We start from the raw sequence: 18,083 nt of genomic DNA on the forward strand, positions 1-18,083 counted from the left end.
CCTGAGCATTATATTTCCTGAGCATTCCATATATTTTCTGAGTAGCAGTCCACTCATAAGGAAGGGAAGCTGAATTTGTCTGGGTATATGTTTACAAGTATTTGTTCAAATCCTGCAGGCAGTTACTATTTACTGAGGAAAGTTTCTGCAAAAGTAAAGAACCCTTTTTTCACTTGCCAGGCGTTGTCAAGTCTATGAACACATGGAAATGTTCTGCCTAATCTTGAACTTCTGTGTACAGAACTGCATCTAAAGAGTTACTCATCTAATTTTGTGTTTATGGCAAAAAGCTTATTGTTTCAATATGGCTGGGGTTTAAAAGTGAGATTGAATATGTAGTTAATAATGATAAAACTTGTGTGGCTTAGTCTTAATTGTCAGAGATATACGAAGTAAATAAAAACATGCTTAATCTCGAATTTGTTGTATTTTGAGAAAAAAGTATTCTTACATCTTCAGATGGCATTTAGGAAGCAGTTCATAAAAGGTGCCCTTTAAGGAAGTTGTTTTCTGCCTTTTCTCAGTTTTAAAACAGTAATGGACTAACATGAGACGGTGATAGACCAAAAAAAAAAAAAAAAAAAAAAAAAGGCTTCAGACTTGTGTATATATATATTTTTTTTGTATATATATATTATATATATATATTAGACTAACAGTGAAGTTGAGTTACTCATTCTCTTTGCACTTAAATAAAACTTAAAATAGTTAACAACTAAGCCATTCACAAGTTAAGCTTGATACTAGCACAGAAAGGTGAGATAGCTGATGTGATTCAAGATTTGCAGGATCTCACCAAACACAATGAGACCATTTGTGTTTTCATCACTGGACAAGCATTACACTGTGTTGCATAATTGGGACTGGCTTTTCAGACTTCAGCAAATCTTGATATTTATTTGTTCTTTTAACACCGTACGAGTAATACTGAAAGAAATAAATGGGATCACTAAATCTTAAAATGTTGTTCTCTTTAAGGTTTCAGTGATACCTTTTCTGGAAATTATTCATTTTCTGCTGTTACTGCCATTAATTTATTATTACTTGACGTCTTCGACTTACAAAACTGTGAAAGATAAACAGTGGTTATTTTTAACCACTGATCTGCTGACATGGTTGGATTAATTTAAATAAACATTAATAAATGACAGAAGGCACAGGCATACCCAATGTTTTGAATATATTCTGAGGCTCAAAGGTCAAAAGGCAAACACCATATTAGTTTTACTCAGAACAGAGCTACTGGGTGGGCTGGGTGTGATTAAATAATGAAACTGATATTCTGTCTAGATGTTGCTAAATCACGTCCAGATTCATTACTGTAATTCAGAGTAGAAAAGTTTGCTTTCTGGGTAAACGAGATTGCACCAAGCACGAGTTAATTGAAAGAAAAACGTTTCAAAAAAGTTCATGCCTCCAGTGTAGTCCTTAATCTGTTGCGTTGGGGCTCTGTACTGTGCTAACTATATCAACACCAACTGAGGAACAAAATACAAACTTTTACAGCAAATGTACCTAAAAACAAGTCCAGTTGTTAAAATAAATAAATAAATAAAATGTTGCCTTCTTTCTTTCTTCTTTCTGATTATATCTGCTTGAATGAAAACACAAGGGAATAGACTGGGAATGGACTTCACTATAGTGAAGGCTATATCTACAGCACAAACTCCAGGAGTAATAAAAACTGGGGAATCACTATACTCCACTAATTTAGGTGTAATTTCAGCATCTCCTGAGAGCTTCCAGATAATGAACATCCTCTGAAACAGAATACTGCATTCTGCTATCAATACGTTTCTGTGGAGAAAATAGAAATATCAGTTGATTTTTACCTCTTCTGTAAATGGCAAATAGTTTAACAAGGAAGATTACCTAAAATCTTTTTCACAAAAGAGGTTCTGCAAGCTTTGGAACAAAATTTGCAAGCCTTCTCTCCTCTATGAACATTCGGATGCACGTGAAATTTTGCTGTGAGGGAATTAGTTCAAATGATTAATTCTGAAGTCTCATAGCATAGCTTAATGAAATTTTGAAATAGCTAGAGCTAGTTAGAAGCTAAATTTTCACGTATCTGTCAAGCATTAGTCTGGAGCCAGTTCTGCCTTTCTTTGAGTACAAAGAGCTCCACTGTCTTTTAGCACTGGTTATTTCATAGAGGCCTCAGGCTGCTGTGATCTTCCATATTATTTTCACAGCCCATTAGCACTTATACATAGATTCTTGGGATAGTTTTGTATAAAACTACCTTGCAGAAATGTAAAATGTTTTATATATAAACAAATGAAGAGTGGAGAAAAAAATACAATTTGAATGGGAAACAGCACATACTGAAATACAACAGGAAAATACTGAATGTAAGCTGTAAAGCCAAAATGGCAAATACATTTTCTAAGAGCATTTATTTACTGTTGAAAGTTCAGCCTAAAGAAATCTATGAAATTCTAGCCTAAGTTGTTACTTCAATAAATGAAGTCTGTGCAGATCATTTGCAGTACAACTTGTCCTGGTTGAACAGCACCTATTTTGTATTGACATTAATAGTTTGATTTCTGTCTATAAAATGGATGTCCTGCAAGAATTTTCATATCTAGTAAAATTGGGGAGTGGGGTAGTCCAGGTGTAAAGGTAGGGGTCCTTTAAAACTAAGAATCTGGTTTTTGTGATGACCAATGAAAGGAACAATCTGAGAGCATGGGATACCAACAGTATGTTGTATATATTTAAAAGATGTGTGAGTTAAAAATCAATACATGGAAAATTTTGAGTTCATATGGAATCAAAAAGAACACACATGAAGGTCAGGGTCATGTTATTACTGTTACTGCCTCATTCTATGGTGGTGCTGAAGTGGAGAAATATGCTGGGGTTTGTTGTGGTTATTTTTACAAATAATTTCAGAGATGACTGCCTATATGCAATAGCTATGATGGGTTTTTGTATCTTATTTCAAATAATCTTTTTTTTCTGTTTGTAGATGTTGATGAATGTCAGGCTATCCCTGGAGTTTGCCAAGGAGGAAACTGCATTAATACAGTAGGTTCCTATGAGTGCAAGTGTCCTGCTGGTCACAGGCAGAATGAGGCAACTCAAAAATGTGATGGTAAGTGATGTTGTCAGACAACAAACCTAACAAGTGACTAAATAAAGCATTATAGCTGTTTGGTAATGAAAGAAAAGGTAATTGATAGTTGCAGTGTCTGATCTGAACAGACATAACAGTAGTGCCTTACGTTTTTCTCTTGTGTCACAATGTTTTCTATTTTCCTGTGCATATTTTGTATTAGACTTTTTTTCTGTCTGATTTGTGGGTAAAGATGGCATTCATTCTGTTTCAAAATGTTAAAGTATTGATAAAGAATGAATCTATGAGCTTTGTATTACAGTAACTGGGTTATTAGGATTCTGTTTGTTTTCTCAAGAATGTCCATATATTCTAGTACAGGTAGGTATTGTCAGCCTACTGACTATGGCATGAAAAGCAATTGTGGTAATGGCTGTAAGAAATTTCTTCTGTGTATACTTTGTGTTGAAGAGCCTAGTTAAGTAAAAAAATACATAGGAAATGTCTTTCTTTGGAGACAAAAAAAAATCAAATAGACCATGTTTACTCAGTAAATATACTGGTATAATTAAGAGCTGAAATTCTGTGTAGTTTAAAATAGTGTAATAGAAAATTTCTGAATATTTATGGGTTTGATGAAGACTTCTCTGAAAAACTACAACACTGTCCCAAACAATGGGTAAAGATACTGTCATATTTAAGTTACACAGATAAGACAACTGCTTGTTCAATGCTGTGGTTTGTGGTTAGGCAGCAGTTCAGATATGTTACTAAATTACATTATACATCTATCCAGTTACAAACACAGACATGGCTTTTGCCCTATTCTTGAAGTCACATGAGTTTTCTGTAGTTTTGCCTGCACTGCAGAATTTAAAGAAATACTAAGTAATACCATAGGTTTGAAAATTGCATTTTCTATGTGAAATGAACCAGATTGCATCCGGTGTTGTTGCAATTAATACCGAAGAGTAGATAAAACAAACATCCAGTTATTTTCTTTGATTCTGTCCTTATCTCACCTTTCAGTTATTTTCTGTCCTTTGATATTGGCCAGTTTCAACTGCTGCTCTGTGCACAATAATATTCCTGTCATGAGTTGTTTTCGGGAAGCCTGGGTATATCTTCTGAAACACTTCAAGAAACAGTTGGCAGTAGAGCTTCAACCAGCAAAACAGAACTCTGAAGGCTTTTCTTGCCATAAATGAGAAGAAATAGAAGTCACCTTTGTATATGCCATGCATGTACACATCTATATATACCTAGCTGTATGCAAGAGTGTGCCAGTAGTGCACAGAGGCTTAGGGCTCTACAGGAAGCATAAAGATACACAGTAAAAGCAGGTCAATTTGAACTGTGTTGGAAGCAAAGGAGTTTTGCTAGAACATTGGGAAAAAGACTGTCTCCATGCCTTTGCTACTGCTAACGCCCCAGTTGCTGTTGCATTTGCCTGAAGCTGGATCTCTGACTCTTAAAACTTATAACTTCTTTTTTATTTCCTTATTGGGTAGTAGTGGCAGCAGTAGAGGCTACCATTTCTATGTCTTCTTGTCACTTGCCTTTCTACCCATAACATTTCTAACTCCAGAAGAAATTCTGGTAAATTATAAAAGAAAACAGAAAACTGTGATTAGCACTGATATATGTTAATTGGGAACCAGGTTAGGAAAAGGAAAGAACCACTCCCTTTGAGGAACTGTTGCCCGTTGTTCAGCTAGAGAGGCTCTTCTCTAGTGCAATTAATTGAGAGGTGCTTTGCGTTGTCTTGCTCCAGCTTCACTAATCAGGACAAGGCTGCTTTAAAACCTGTTGCATATCTATATGTGAGAGAAGTCTGTCATAGATGGAGCTGAAGTAGATCAATTTCTCTTAGCAAATTCTTTGTTGTAGGGTAGGTTGTCAAAGGCTGTAAGTTTTTCTTTTAAGTCAATGTATCCATTACTCAGAATGTTGTCAAATAATGGTATTTAAAAGTAAGCATTATTATTAGATGAATCAGAACACAAAGTATGATGATGAAGATGTATAGTAATTATCCAACATTTGTTTCTATTGTTTTGTGTTGTTGTTTTTTTTTTTTTGTTTTTTTTTTTCTGATCATGTATATTAATAAGTTGGAAAGACAAATTGGCAGCTATCATTAGCAGTTACATGCAACTTAGTTTTTGACTTGAAAAAATAAGCCCAGCATTTTATATCGTCAGACATGGTACTGTACTGATGTCAATATATGACTTGCACACCAGAGCTAATTGTTTGATGAATGAAACAGGAGAGGTGGTTACACAGGACAGTAGAAGGCTTTACTTGCATCAGTTATTAACAGCAAGACTGGCCTTCAAGTTTGAGAAACCAGGGGGAACATCTAAAGCAAGGAACATGTACACTTGCTAGAAAAGGGTCAGGAAGGGGAAAACTGGACCATTCAAAAGGCCATGGGCTCTGGTGGGATGCATCTACAAGAGCTGAGGGAGTTGGCAGATGTCATTGTGAGGACCCTCTCTATAATCTTTGGTCAATCATGACAACTGGGGCGGGGTGGTGGTGGCTGCATGGGTGCGGAGCGAAGGCCGGTGGCAGCCCGCGGGGCAGGCACGCAGGCACTGGGCCATGCCAGGCCGAGCAGGGCTGAGCCGGGCTGGGGTTGAGGCACGGGGAGTGCCGGGGGAGGCCGGCCAGCCGGCTGGCTGGCTGGCTCTGCGGCCATGTGGGCCACGTGGATGCTGCTGCTGGTGCTGGCCGCCCTGTCAACCTACTACATCTACCTGCCACTGCCCAGCACTGTGTCAGATGCATGGAAGCTGATGCTATTAGATGCCACCTTCCGCGCTGTGCAGCAGACATGTCACCTGATTCACTATTTGAGACTCAGCCATCACCTGATGGTTCTGAATTATTTGATTTGTATGTTCGACAAGTTGAAGTCTGTCTCTTCTGAACACATTAACATAATGGATGCAGTTTTTGATGGTGTGGAAGTCAGAGTGTTTGAACCTCCTGGAAAACAAGATGAAATGCTCAAGTGCAGTGTTGTTTACATCCATGGGGGTGGCTGGGCCTTGGCAAGTGCAAGAACAAGCCTCTATAACAACCTCTGCAGAATCATGGCTGAATCTCTCAATGCTGTGGTTATTTCTGTTGAATACAGGCTGGTACTAGAGGTGTGCTTCCCTTTAATTTTTATATAATTTGCTCGACATCGCAGGTGATGCCCTCCCACACCAGCCCCACCTTCCCAGATGCTCTTAGGCAACAGGTTTGAGGCCCTGGATCTTGAGAGATTAGTAGCTGAGGAAGAGGTAGTAAGTCTACCCAGGAGGGTGCCTAGGGTGAGGAAGTCGACTCCACACCTCAGGACTGCCTTCACAAGGGCAGAAAGAAGGGTGATTGTTGTGGGTGACTCCCTTCTCAGGGGAACAGAGGGACCTATTTGTTGGTCTGACCCTACCCGTAGGGAAATCTGCTGCCTCCCTGGGGCCAGGGTCAGGGACATTGCCAGAAAGCTTCCCAACCTGGTTCTCCTCTCTGACTATTCTCTTTTAATAGTCCAGGCTTGCAGTGATGACATTGAAGAGAGAAGCGTGAAGACCATCAAATAGGACCTTAAGGGACTGGGACGATTAGTGGGTGGAGCGGGAGTACAGGTGGTGTTTTCATCCATTCCTACAATGGCAAGGAGGGGTACAGAGAGGACACAGAAAGCCCACCCGATAAACACATGGCTTAGAGGCTGGTGACAACACAGAAATTTTGTTTTTATGACCATGGGGCGCTTTACTCGAAACTTGGCCTGATGACTGCAGACGGGTCCCTATATCTAAGGGGAAAACAGATCCTAACCCAGGAGCTGGCAGGGCTCATTGAGAGGGCTTTAAACCAGGTAAGAAGGGGGACGGGGCTGAAACAAGGCTTGTTAGAGCTGTGCCAGGAGGAACAATGGCAAGGCTGGGAGAGAAGACAATGACCCAACTGAAGTGCATCTACACTAGTGCACACAGCATGGGTAACAAACAGGAGGAGCTAGAAGCCATCGTGAGGCAGGCAGGCTACGACTTGGTTGCCATCACGGAAACGTGGTAGGACCACTCTCGTGACTGGAGTGCTGCAATGTCTGGCTATAGGCTCTTCAGAAGGGACAGGTAGCATGGAAGGGGTGGTGGTGTGGCTCTCTATATCAGAGAGAGTTTTGATGTTGTGGAACTTGAGGCTGGGAATGATAAGGTTGAGTCCCTATGGGTTAGGATCAGCGGGAAGGCCAACAAGGCAAGCATCCTGGTGGGGGTCTGTTATAGACTGCCGAACCAGGATGCGGAGACTGACGAAGAGTTCTACAGGCAGCTGACAAAAGTTGCGAAATCATCAGCGCTTGTTCTTGTGGGGGACTTCAACTTCCCAGATATATCCTGGAAGCATGGCACAGCCCAGAGAAAGCAGTCTAGGAGGTTTCTGGAGAGCCTGGAAGATAGCTTCCTGACACAGCTGGTTGGTGAGCATACCAGGGGAGGTGCCCTGCTAGACCTTCTCTTCACAAACAGAGAAAGACTGGTGGGAGATGTGGTGGTCAGAAGCTGTCTTGGGCAGAGTGACCACAAAATGGTGGAGTTCTCTATTCTTGGCAAGGCCAGGAAGGGGACCAGTAAAACCGCTGTATTGGACTTCTGGAGGGCTGACTTTGAGCTGTTCAGGACACTGGTTGTTAGAGTCCCCTGGGAGGTGGTTCTGAGGGGCTGAGGAGTCCACTCTTCAAGAGGGAAATCTTAATGGTGCAGGAACGGTCTGTCCCCACGTGCCCGAAGATGAGCTGGTATGGAAGAAGATCGGCCTGGCTCAACAGAGAATTGCAGTTTGAGTTTAGGAGAAAAAAGAGGGTTTGCAATCTTTGGAAAAGAGGGCAGGCCACTCAGGAGGACTATAAGGACTGTTGAGAGGCAGTGCAGGGACAAAATGAGAAAGGCCAAAGCTCATCTGGACTTTGATCTGGCTACTGCCATCAAAGAAAACAAAAAATGTTTTTACAAATACATCAACGCAAAACAGCGGACTAAGGGGAATCTCCATCCTTTACTGGATGTGGGGGGGAACTTAGTTATAAAAGATGAGGAAAAGGCTGAGGTGCTTAATGCTTTCTTTGCCTCAGTCTTTACAGGCAAAAACAGTTGCTCTCTGGATACCCAGTATCCTGAGCTGGTGGAAGGGGATGGGGAGCAGAATGTGGCCCTCATTATCCACGAAGAAATGGTTGGCAACCTGCTACAGCACTTGGATGTATGCAAGTCAATGGGGCCAGATGGGATCCACCCGAGGATACTGAGAGAACTGGTGGAGGAGCTGGCCAAGGTGCTTACCATCATTTATCAGCAGTCCTGGCTATAGGGGGAGGTCCCAATCGACTGGCAACTAGCAGACATGATGCCCATCTACAAGAAGGGCTGGAGAGCAGACCCAGGAAATTATAGGCCTGTCAGTTTGACCTCAGTGCCAGGGAAGCTCATGGAGCAGATTATCTTGAGTGTCATCACATGGCACTTACAGGGCAACCAGGTGATCAGGCCCAGTCAGCACGGGTTTATGAAAGGCAGGTCCTGCTTGACAAACCTGATCTTCTATGAAAAAGTGACGTGCTTGGTGGATGAGGGAAAGGCTGTGGATGTGGTCTACCTTGACTTCAGTAAGGCTTTTGACACCATTTCCCACAGCATTCTCCTCAAGAAACTGGCTGCTCTTGACTTGGACTGGCGCATTCTTCGTTGGGTTAAAAACTGGCTGGATAGCCGGGCCCAAAGAGTCATGATGAATGGAGTCAAATCCAGGTGGAGGCTGGTCACTAGTAGCATTCCCCAGGGCTCAGTACTGGGGCCAGTCCTCTTGAATATCTTCATCGATGATCTGGATGAGGGGATCGAGTGCACCCTCAGTAAGTTCACTGATGACACCATGTTAGGTGCGTGTGTCAATCTGCTTGAGGGTAGGAAGGCTCTGCAGAACGATCTGGATAGGCTGGACCAATGGGCTGAGACCAACTGCAAGAAGTTCAACAAGGCCAAGTGCTGGGTCCTGCACCTGGCGCACAATAACCCCAAGCAGAACTACAGGCTGGGAGATGAGTGGCTGGGAAGCTGCCAGGCAGAGAAGGACCTGGGAGCATTGGTTGATAGTTGGCTGAACATGAGCCAGCAGTGTGCTCAGGTGGCCAAGAAGGCCAACAGCATCCTGGCTTGCATAAGAAGCAGTGTGGTCAGCAGGGCTAGGGATGTGATTGTCCCCCTGTACTCGGCTCTGGTGAGGCCGCACCTCGAGTACTGTGTTCAGGTTTGGGCCCCTCACTACAAGAAGGACATGGAGGTGCACAAAAGAGTCCAGGGAAGGGCGACAAAGCTGGTGAGGGCTCTGGAGAACAAGTCCTATGCAGAGAGGCTGAGGGAGCTGGGGTTGTTCAGCCTGGAGAAAAGGAGGCTCAGGGGCAACCTTATTTCTCTTTACAGATACCTTAAAGGAAGCTGTAGTGAGGTGGGAGTTGGTCTATTCTCCCATGTGCATGGTGACAGGATGAGGGGGAATGGGCTAAAGTTGCACCAGGGGAGGTTTAGGTTGGATATTAGGAAGAACTTCTTTACTGAAAGGGTTGTTAGACATTGGAACGGGCTGCCCGTAGAAGTGGCTGAGTCACCATCCCTAGAGGTCTTTAAAAGACGTTTAGATGTAGAGCTTAGGGATATGGTTTAGTGGGGACTGTTAGTGTTAGGTCAGAGGTTGGACGCGATGATCTTGAGGTCTTTTCCAACCTAGACAATTCTGTGATTCTGTGAACTGGGGGAAGGGCCTGAAGAAAGCAAATGTCACTCCTACGTTCAAGAAGGCCAAGAAGAGGGACCTGGGGAACTACAGGCCAGTCAGCCCCACCTTGATCCCATTAAAGGTGACAAAGCAGCTACTCCTGGAAAACATTTCCAGGCATATGAAGGAGAAGAAAATCATCAGGACTCACAGATTCATCAAGGGGAATTCGTGTTTGACCAACCTGATAAGCTTCTCTAAAGAAAAGATGAGCCTGATGGACGAAGAGGGAGCAGTGGATATTGTCTGGAACTTCAGTAAGTCCTTTGGGCTTACTGAATGATGATGGGGTAGAGTGCACCCTCAGTAAATTCACAGAGGACATGAATCTGGAGGGAGTACCTGACTAAGCAGAGGGTCATGCTGCTGACCAGAGGGCCCTTGGCAGGCTGGAGAAGTGGGCTGACAAGAATCTCACGAAGTTCAAGAACTTTATGAAAGTTCACAACTCTGTGCCTGGCTGGGGGAACAACCCCAGACACCAGTGCATGCTGGGGACCACCCAGCTGGGCAGCAGCTCTGCAGAAAAGGCCCCCGGGTTCCTGGTAAACACCAAATTAAATATGACCTAGCAATGCACCTTTGCCACTAACAAGGCTAGTGGTATTCTTGGCTACTATACACAAAGTATTGCCAGCAGGTTGAGAGGGATGATACTTCCTTTCTGCTTAGCATTAGTAAGGCCACACCTGGAGTACTGCTTCCAGTTCTGGGTTTCCAATACAGGGAAGACACTGACATACCAGAAAGAGTCCAATGGAGGGCCACCAACATGATCAAGAGACTGGAGCACCTATTCTATGGGAGCAGGCTGGGAGAGCCTGGACTGTACAGCCTAGAGAAGAAAGGACACAGCAGGGATCTTATTAATGTGTATAAAACCTACCTAGAGGATGGTGCAAAGAGGGTAGAGCCAGGCTCTTTTCAGTGGTGTCCAGTGCCAGCACAAGAGGTAGTGGACACTAGTTATAACACAGGAGGTTCTGTCTAAACATCAAGAAGCCTTCTTTACTGATGGAGCACTGGAATAGGTTGCCCAGAGAGACTGTGGAGTCTGCTTCCTTGGAGATCTTCAAAAGCTGCCTGGACATGGACCTGGGCAACCTTCATTAGGTGTCCTTGCTTGAGCAGTGGTGTTGGACCAGATGGCCTCCAGAGGTCCATTCCAAACTCAATCATTCTGTGTGTTTTGTCTGACCAGCCCAGAGCACAGGCACAGTAAATGGCTATTTAGACCCACCTTAAATCTAATTGACATGATGTATTTTGTTAGTATCTTAATTATATGATTAGCTCCTAAACAACATGCTTCTGCAAAAATGGTTACACAGCAGTTAGCAAGTAAATGAACATCTACTCTTTGCAATTTTCTTTGCATAATGGGCTGTTTTTACCATCACTTTTATGTTATATGGGGCATTAAATAAGTCTAGGTATCGTGATTTATCATGATTAGCAGTACAATTTTCTTTCAGTAGAATTCAAGCTTAAATTTACTGAGTATCAAAACATAAACTACCTAAAATTCAGAAACATTTGCTTGTAATCATACCACCAAATATATACAACTATCAAAAAAAGAAATGCAAGTGTTGAATGTTTTCCAAAGTGCAACTGTGATGTCTCACTCAGAAGAGTGGATATGAAAATTTTAGAATTATAATCAATTTATCATTTCAGTGTTGAAGGAAAGACAGCTGTAATTACTAAACAAATGTATAATGTGTTTGATTGTGTAGGCAATTTATAGTTTAGAAATGTGTGTTTTGTTGTTGTTACTGGTCTTCGATTCATGCTTTCAGTTGCAAAGCTTTTCACTGGAAAGCTTTTATTCAAAATGGTATTCTCTGACTTACAGCTGTTTATTTTGGCAGCACTCTTTCAGTTTGAGAATGTTTAGAACTTTTTGTAGTATTGAATGTAATGATTACATTGATGTTGGAGAGTACCTTTGGCTTTTTTTGAGGAATACTTACTTATTCTTGTTTATTAGAAGTGCACTTTTTTTTTTTTTTGTTCTCTCAGTCACAGTATATTTTATTGGTTTTCCATGAGACTTCTAGATCAGGAGTAGGAAAATTGAGATTATTACCGTGCCAGCTGCTGCAGTGTTAGTACAGACTTTTCTAATATAATAAATATATCATTAGAGCAAAGACAGCAAAGACATCATTTGGACACTGTGATATAATCCCTAGAAGAGCTCCATGTGAAGGACGAGCCATTACCTCCTCTGAGATGAAGTCAATACATCAAATAAATACATTCACAGAGATACATAAAAGGCAAGTCATTCATGCCACTTATCAGATCCAGGCAATATTCTAAAATGTTAACTGTAGTGTGATGTGTCAGATGAATCCTAGATTTATTGTGCTAAAAATTGACATCGTCAAAATAGATTAGTATTAAATCATATATGCGAGTATGAAAGTATTGAGTATTTTCTGAAGTGTGTAATTTTCTCTTAAGACCTGTTGATCTGAAAAATTCACAATCCTTTGTCTGCTTTCAAAGAGAGTCTCAGAATTCAAAAACAGACTGCGAAAAAAACTTCCACTACATTGGGTTCCACTAACCAAACTCCCATTTTCTTCATCTGAACCCCAAAGCCAGAAAACATATCCTTCTACCTTCTTTTGCAACTACTAAATTATGGTGAAGCTATGACACCATTGGAATAACTGTGATGCCAAGCTGATCAGTGTGTGTGGCTGGAGTTCTGCAATGAAGTGATGTAGTCTCTTTAGGGAAGAGATGAAGAGTAGAGGAGGACTACCTTTCATAAAAGAAGGCTTGTCCTTCACATGGAGCCCTTCCAGGAATTGCATCACATGTCCAAATGATGTCTAAATGCTGTCTTTGCTCTGATTATATATTTATCATATTAGAAAAGTCTGTAGTAACACTGTGGCAGCTGGCATGGTAATAATCTCAATTGCCCTACTCCTGATAAGTAAAAGTTATTTTACAGGCCACTATGTAAGGATGAGAAATCAGACAAAGTCTTCTTTAAGCAGTTCAGGGAAGCATGTAGATAACAGTTACTGATTCTTCTGGGACAATTCCTGAAATCTGGGGGAATGGCAACACAGTGGGACACAAGCTGTCCAGGAGGTTTCTGGATGGTATCAGGGACAATTTCTACATAATTTCTACATGCAGATACCTGTTAGGCCTAGCAAGTGGGAAGGTGTGACAGTGTCTTAGATCTGCTACTCTCAAACATAAAGGAATGTGTTGGGGACATGAAAGTCTTATGTCAGCCTTGGAAATGAAGTAGTAGAGTTCAAGATCCTGGAGGGAGTGAGGAAGGGAAGCATCAGACTACAGACCCTAGGCTTAAGGAGAACAGATTGTGACATTCATTGGACTGGTAGTTGTGATCCTATGTGATCCTGTAGGGAAGCAGCTCTGAAAGGCAAAGGAGCTCAAGAGTTCTGGCTGTTTGAGAATAACCTCTGCCCAGGACAAGCATGGTCTGTCCCAGCACCCAGGAAAACAAGTAGACTTGTCAAGAAAGCAGGCTGGCTAAACAAGGTACTCATTACTATTTTTTAAGAAAATATATAAATCTAGGGTTTTTGATTATTTTTTCCAGCTGTTTTGGAGAAGCAGGCTTTTTAGCCTTGTTTGGTCTGTATCACCAGATGCTGGTATGTACCAGTATTCTGGATGACAGTGTACACAAATAATTGCATGTATTTTTGTTGGCTGATTGTAGATCTGAATTCTGTGTATGTTGTTTCTGTCTAGCATCTGGTGCTTTGCTGACAAAAGAACTTGCTCATTGATATGTGTCCTTCCTTATGGAAGCAGTAATTAATGCATTCTTTGCATTCTACTTCTTTAACCCATCTAAAGCTCTGTGTAATAGTTAAAAATACTTTTTAGCAGTTCTCCCTGACAGTATGCACAGGAAAAGATAAATGTATTTTTAACATATATCTGCATAAAGGTTTGTGGTGCCTATGGAACTATGCAAGGTAGAAGTGAAACATCATCTGCAGTCATAAACATTTGCTGTTATTTCATAGTTCAGTAATCAATTGGTTTTCATTTCCTGCCTGGTTGGCAGCCTGCTGCAGCACAGGTCATAGCCTCCGGCTTTGTTTCTTCTAAGACCCTGCCACTTCCTTCTGTGGCAGATGTTAGGTACTAATTAGTCCTCCGTCACAGCTTCCCCACAGGGAATTATCCATAAGACAAATCACCGTGTCCAGGTTGTACCATTTCTTTCTGTGGTTACAAAACTAGTGAAACTGTTGCTTGTTCATTACACTTGCTTCACAGCCAAGATGGTACTGCCAAAATAATACCAGGGTAATACCATAAAAACCAAGCCATAATTTCATTCAGCCTTTTTATTTTTTAAAGACCTTGAGAGTTTATAATCTCTCAGTGTGAGACTTATAGAACAAAACTATAGCTAGTGCTTCAAATGATTATGCTTTAAGGTAGGGGAACTGTTTGCATGAGTGAAGTTGCATTGTTTGTAGATACAGATTGGGAAGGGTTTAAGGAATCAGTCCCCAGTGAATTACAACCTGTTTGCAGAGATATTATTTATTAGAAACTTTATTTATTAGAAAATGTTTGTTTAAAGTATATAGAACTGATATACCACAGAGTATTCTGCTCACTCCTTTCACTTTCTTTAAGAATGGAAAAACAGATCAAATATTATTTCCTGTTTCAAAGGACAAGATTCAAGTTGTTATTCACCAGACAAGGCTCCAGTGTTCAGAGGGAGATACTGGAATGTTCTATTGCATGTTCAAACCTTTTTTTATCTAATAGTGAGTCTTCCACTTGAAAGTTTGTGTGTCACTGTGTGTACAGCTATCATTGGACTAAGTAGGAATGATCATGACATACTCTTTGTGTTGGAATTCACATTGATACAACTATGCTAAACAATAATTATAACATTGTTTTCCTAAGTAGCCTAATTGTTTGTATTATACTCATTTTTTGTGTGTGTGTATGGGTGTGTTTTTTTTTTTTCTTTTTTTAGGAGAAAAGATCAGTAAAGGGGCATATTTTCAGTTTGTCACATTATTTTGAGCCTCAGATTAATATTTACTGACACTGACATTTCAGAAATTAATGGTAATTTTACATAAGTAAATAGACCTTTAAAGATTTCTAACAGCATCTTCTATGAGTAACTGTGTGTGTATTCCCTTGTAGAAATGTAACTAGATAGCTTAGGCTATTTGGTAAAATACAACCTTTAAAAGTAATCCACCTCAAGGTGCAATGTTACTGCTTTTATTTATAAACTTCTTTATATTACTAAGTTATAGGCTTTCCACAGTAGTCAGGACAAGTCTTTGCACTTCAGGGCAGGTCATATAAGAAGCAGGTACACAGCTGAGAAATTTGAGGAGAGACTATTATAGGGGTTGTAGCAGATTCAAGATTTCCATAGTACTACTGTGATGTAGTACTATGATAAAAGAGAGGATGCACCCTCTCTTTTATGGCCTAAAAGTTTGGATCTACAATATACCAAGTGTTCATTGTCACTGTGAGAATTAAAATTGTTAATTTTTAGTATCTTATCTCTGAGTATTACTGTTCAGAGATGGATCTTGTATAGATAAATGGAGGGGAGAAATAAGTTTTCAGTTGTGCTTGCTGGTTTACATAAGAGGTGGAATATGACTCTCGTTTGTATTTCAAGACTCTAATAAATGTGTCCTACTTACGCTTTTCAAATTGGCTTCATACTCTTTGACTTAACGTAGTTAGTTATGATACCACTTACAGTCAGAGTACTCCAGGAAGTAGGAGGCCTCTGATGCTCTTCCATTCTTGCTGTACAGTTGACATCAGAGGGGTAGAACTATATGACACAGGCTAAGTCCTTTTACTTTAAAACATGACAACAAAAAATACAAATAAAAAGATGTGATCTTTTTCTCCTTTAATGTGCAATTTCATTATACTGCAAAAGTTATTTTCAGATTTGTTACAAGAAGCTATAGGCTAAAATGATTTTCAAGGGACCGTTTTCAAAACTCAGAAGTTGAGAGCCCCTTTTCTAGCACTTCTAATCCAGCTAGTTCATAAAATCCTGTTTACTATAGCAGTAAAAGTCTTGAATTCTGGCTGACAAATAGGCAGACTGTTTGTTTTTGTTTTTGTTTTTGTGTTTTGTTTTGTTTTTTTTTTTTTGTTTTCTTTGGTTAGAAACTCTTTTCTTAATACTCATACCTGCACAGTTTTTGTCACATTATAAATTTGTTCTCATATGGAATTGTGGTGGTTTTACCGTGCTGGGCAGCTAAACCCCACAACCGCTCTCTCACTCCCCCTCCTTTAGATGAGGAGGGGGAGAAGTAAAGCAAAGAACAACTCACGGGTTGAGATAAGGATAATTTAATTAAAGGGAAATAATTATAATAATTAAATAAAGACTACCATGAACTAAACAATTTAACTAAGGGGAAGTAAAAGGGAAAAGGGGAAAAAGGGAGGAAAACAAACAAACAAAATAAATGAAGGCTATATGGAAGTGCAGAGAAAAGAAATTGCTCTCTACTTCCCACAAATGAGCGATGATTGACCACGTCCTTGAAGCAAGGCCTCAACGCACGCAGCCGGTGTTCGAGAGGAGGACTGACGTCTTCTCAACGAGAGCCCACCCCTCCCCTCTTCTTCCTGTTTCCACCTTTTATTGCTGAGTGTGACACCACATGGTATGGAATATCCCTTTGATTGGTTTAGGTCAGCTGCCCTAGTGATGTTTCTCTCCTCACTTTTTGCCCACCCCCTAGGAGGGTTAGAGAAAGGCCCAATGCGGTGCCACTGCTGCTCAGCAGTAGACACAACACTGGTGTGATAACACTGCTGTTCCAGCTACAAGTACAGAGTACGGCACTGTATGGGCTGCTGCCGGGAAAGTTAACATTCCAGCCAGACCCAGTACAGGAATGTGACTAGCTTTCTCATCTATTGTGCAACATTGGAACTGCAGCCATAGACACCATCAGTCTTTTTCCCTCCTTAAGATAGCATCTCCTTTTACTGTCTTTGGAGTGTTTTCTCCAAGACCACAAGACTTATGTGTGTTTGGAGGGGGGGGTGGGGGGAGGGTGATGAAGGAAAGGGGGCTGCAATTGTACAACTTCTTAAGTTCAGCCATCCTGAAATAGCTCTTCTATTATAAAAACAAACAAACAAACAAACAAAAAAAAAAAACCAAGTACATGCCAAAACCAGTGGAAGACGAAAACAAGATTTAGTTCAAAAGCTGTTGAAACAATCCTCTGACTGAATCCAATTGCTCCCATGTTCCCATAAGGAAGATAATTATTCTTCCACAAGGGTTTGCTATGTTAATTGGTTAAAAACATGTTTTTCTCACCATGTGGAGAAGACTGCAGAATCTTCCTTCTGCTCCAGTAACTGTCCAGGTTTCAGGAAGGTGCTTGCTGCCTTCCCAGCTCCCTGTCCTTCTTGGACAATGTTTGCAGGGAAAAAGCCCTGGATAGTGTTAAATCCCTGTGCATGTAAGTAGGTAAGCAGTGTGGCTTACCTTCTGCAGCTTTGCAGAAATGGCTAACTACTTCCTTCCAGTCTCTCTCTCAGTTGCCAAGACTACAAACTGCAGCTACTCTCAGTACGTGAGTGGGCTTTGACCCACTCAGCTGAGTGTGACCAACTAGTTTGGAATTTCATTTCCTGTGGTAGAAGACCAGATGTCAGGTACCTGTAATGATGTTTACTGCCTTTAAAGTAACAGGTACCTGTGCCATGGTGAAAGTGAATTGGAAGATGACATTTTTGAAATGCCTGGTGGTTTTAGTATTCAAATCTTTATTGATTTTTTTTTTCTTTTCACTTTAGTTGTATAGGAGCTGCTGTTGCATCTCAATTATAAAATGTGAAATAAATGCTGTGAAAACTACAAAATTAAGACCCACATTCTATGAGAGTTACTGAACAAAACAGATATTTTTAAAGAATACATAGCTAGCTCCTAGATCAGGAATTCTTAAATGTAATTTTTTCATGTATCACTGGTGGCAGTTCCTACCTACTTTGTGCCATTCCATTCATGTGTGTAACATCTGCATCTTCAGACATCTCCGTTGTTTTATACCACTGGTGATATCATTATCAAAGCTTGGGTGCCTCTAAACTTCAGGATAGGTTTTGGAATTTATTATTGGATCTA

At 40.9% G+C, this 18,083-nt stretch overlaps 1 protein-coding gene across 4 annotated transcripts in view; it reads left to right on the forward strand.

Annotated features, from left to right (window-relative positions):
- The window catches only part of FBN2 (fibrillin 2), a 201,232-nt gene that overhangs the window by 47,704 nt on the left and 135,445 nt on the right, over nucleotides 1-18,083 (forward strand). For all 4 annotated transcript variants that reach the window (XM_084504020.1, XM_084504022.1, XM_084504021.1 and 1 more), the window contains one exon: nucleotides 2,975-3,100. In XM_084504020.1, the coding sequence (XP_084360146.1) occupies nucleotides 2,975-3,100 (126 nt within the window). The remainder of the gene's footprint in view (nucleotides 1-2,974; nucleotides 3,101-18,083) is intronic.

The sequence above is a fragment of the Aythya ferina genome, assembly GCF_964211825.1.
Source record: "Aythya ferina genome assembly, chromosome: Z".
In the NCBI taxonomy this organism is placed as follows: Eukaryota; Metazoa; Chordata; class Aves; order Anseriformes; family Anatidae; genus Aythya; species Aythya ferina.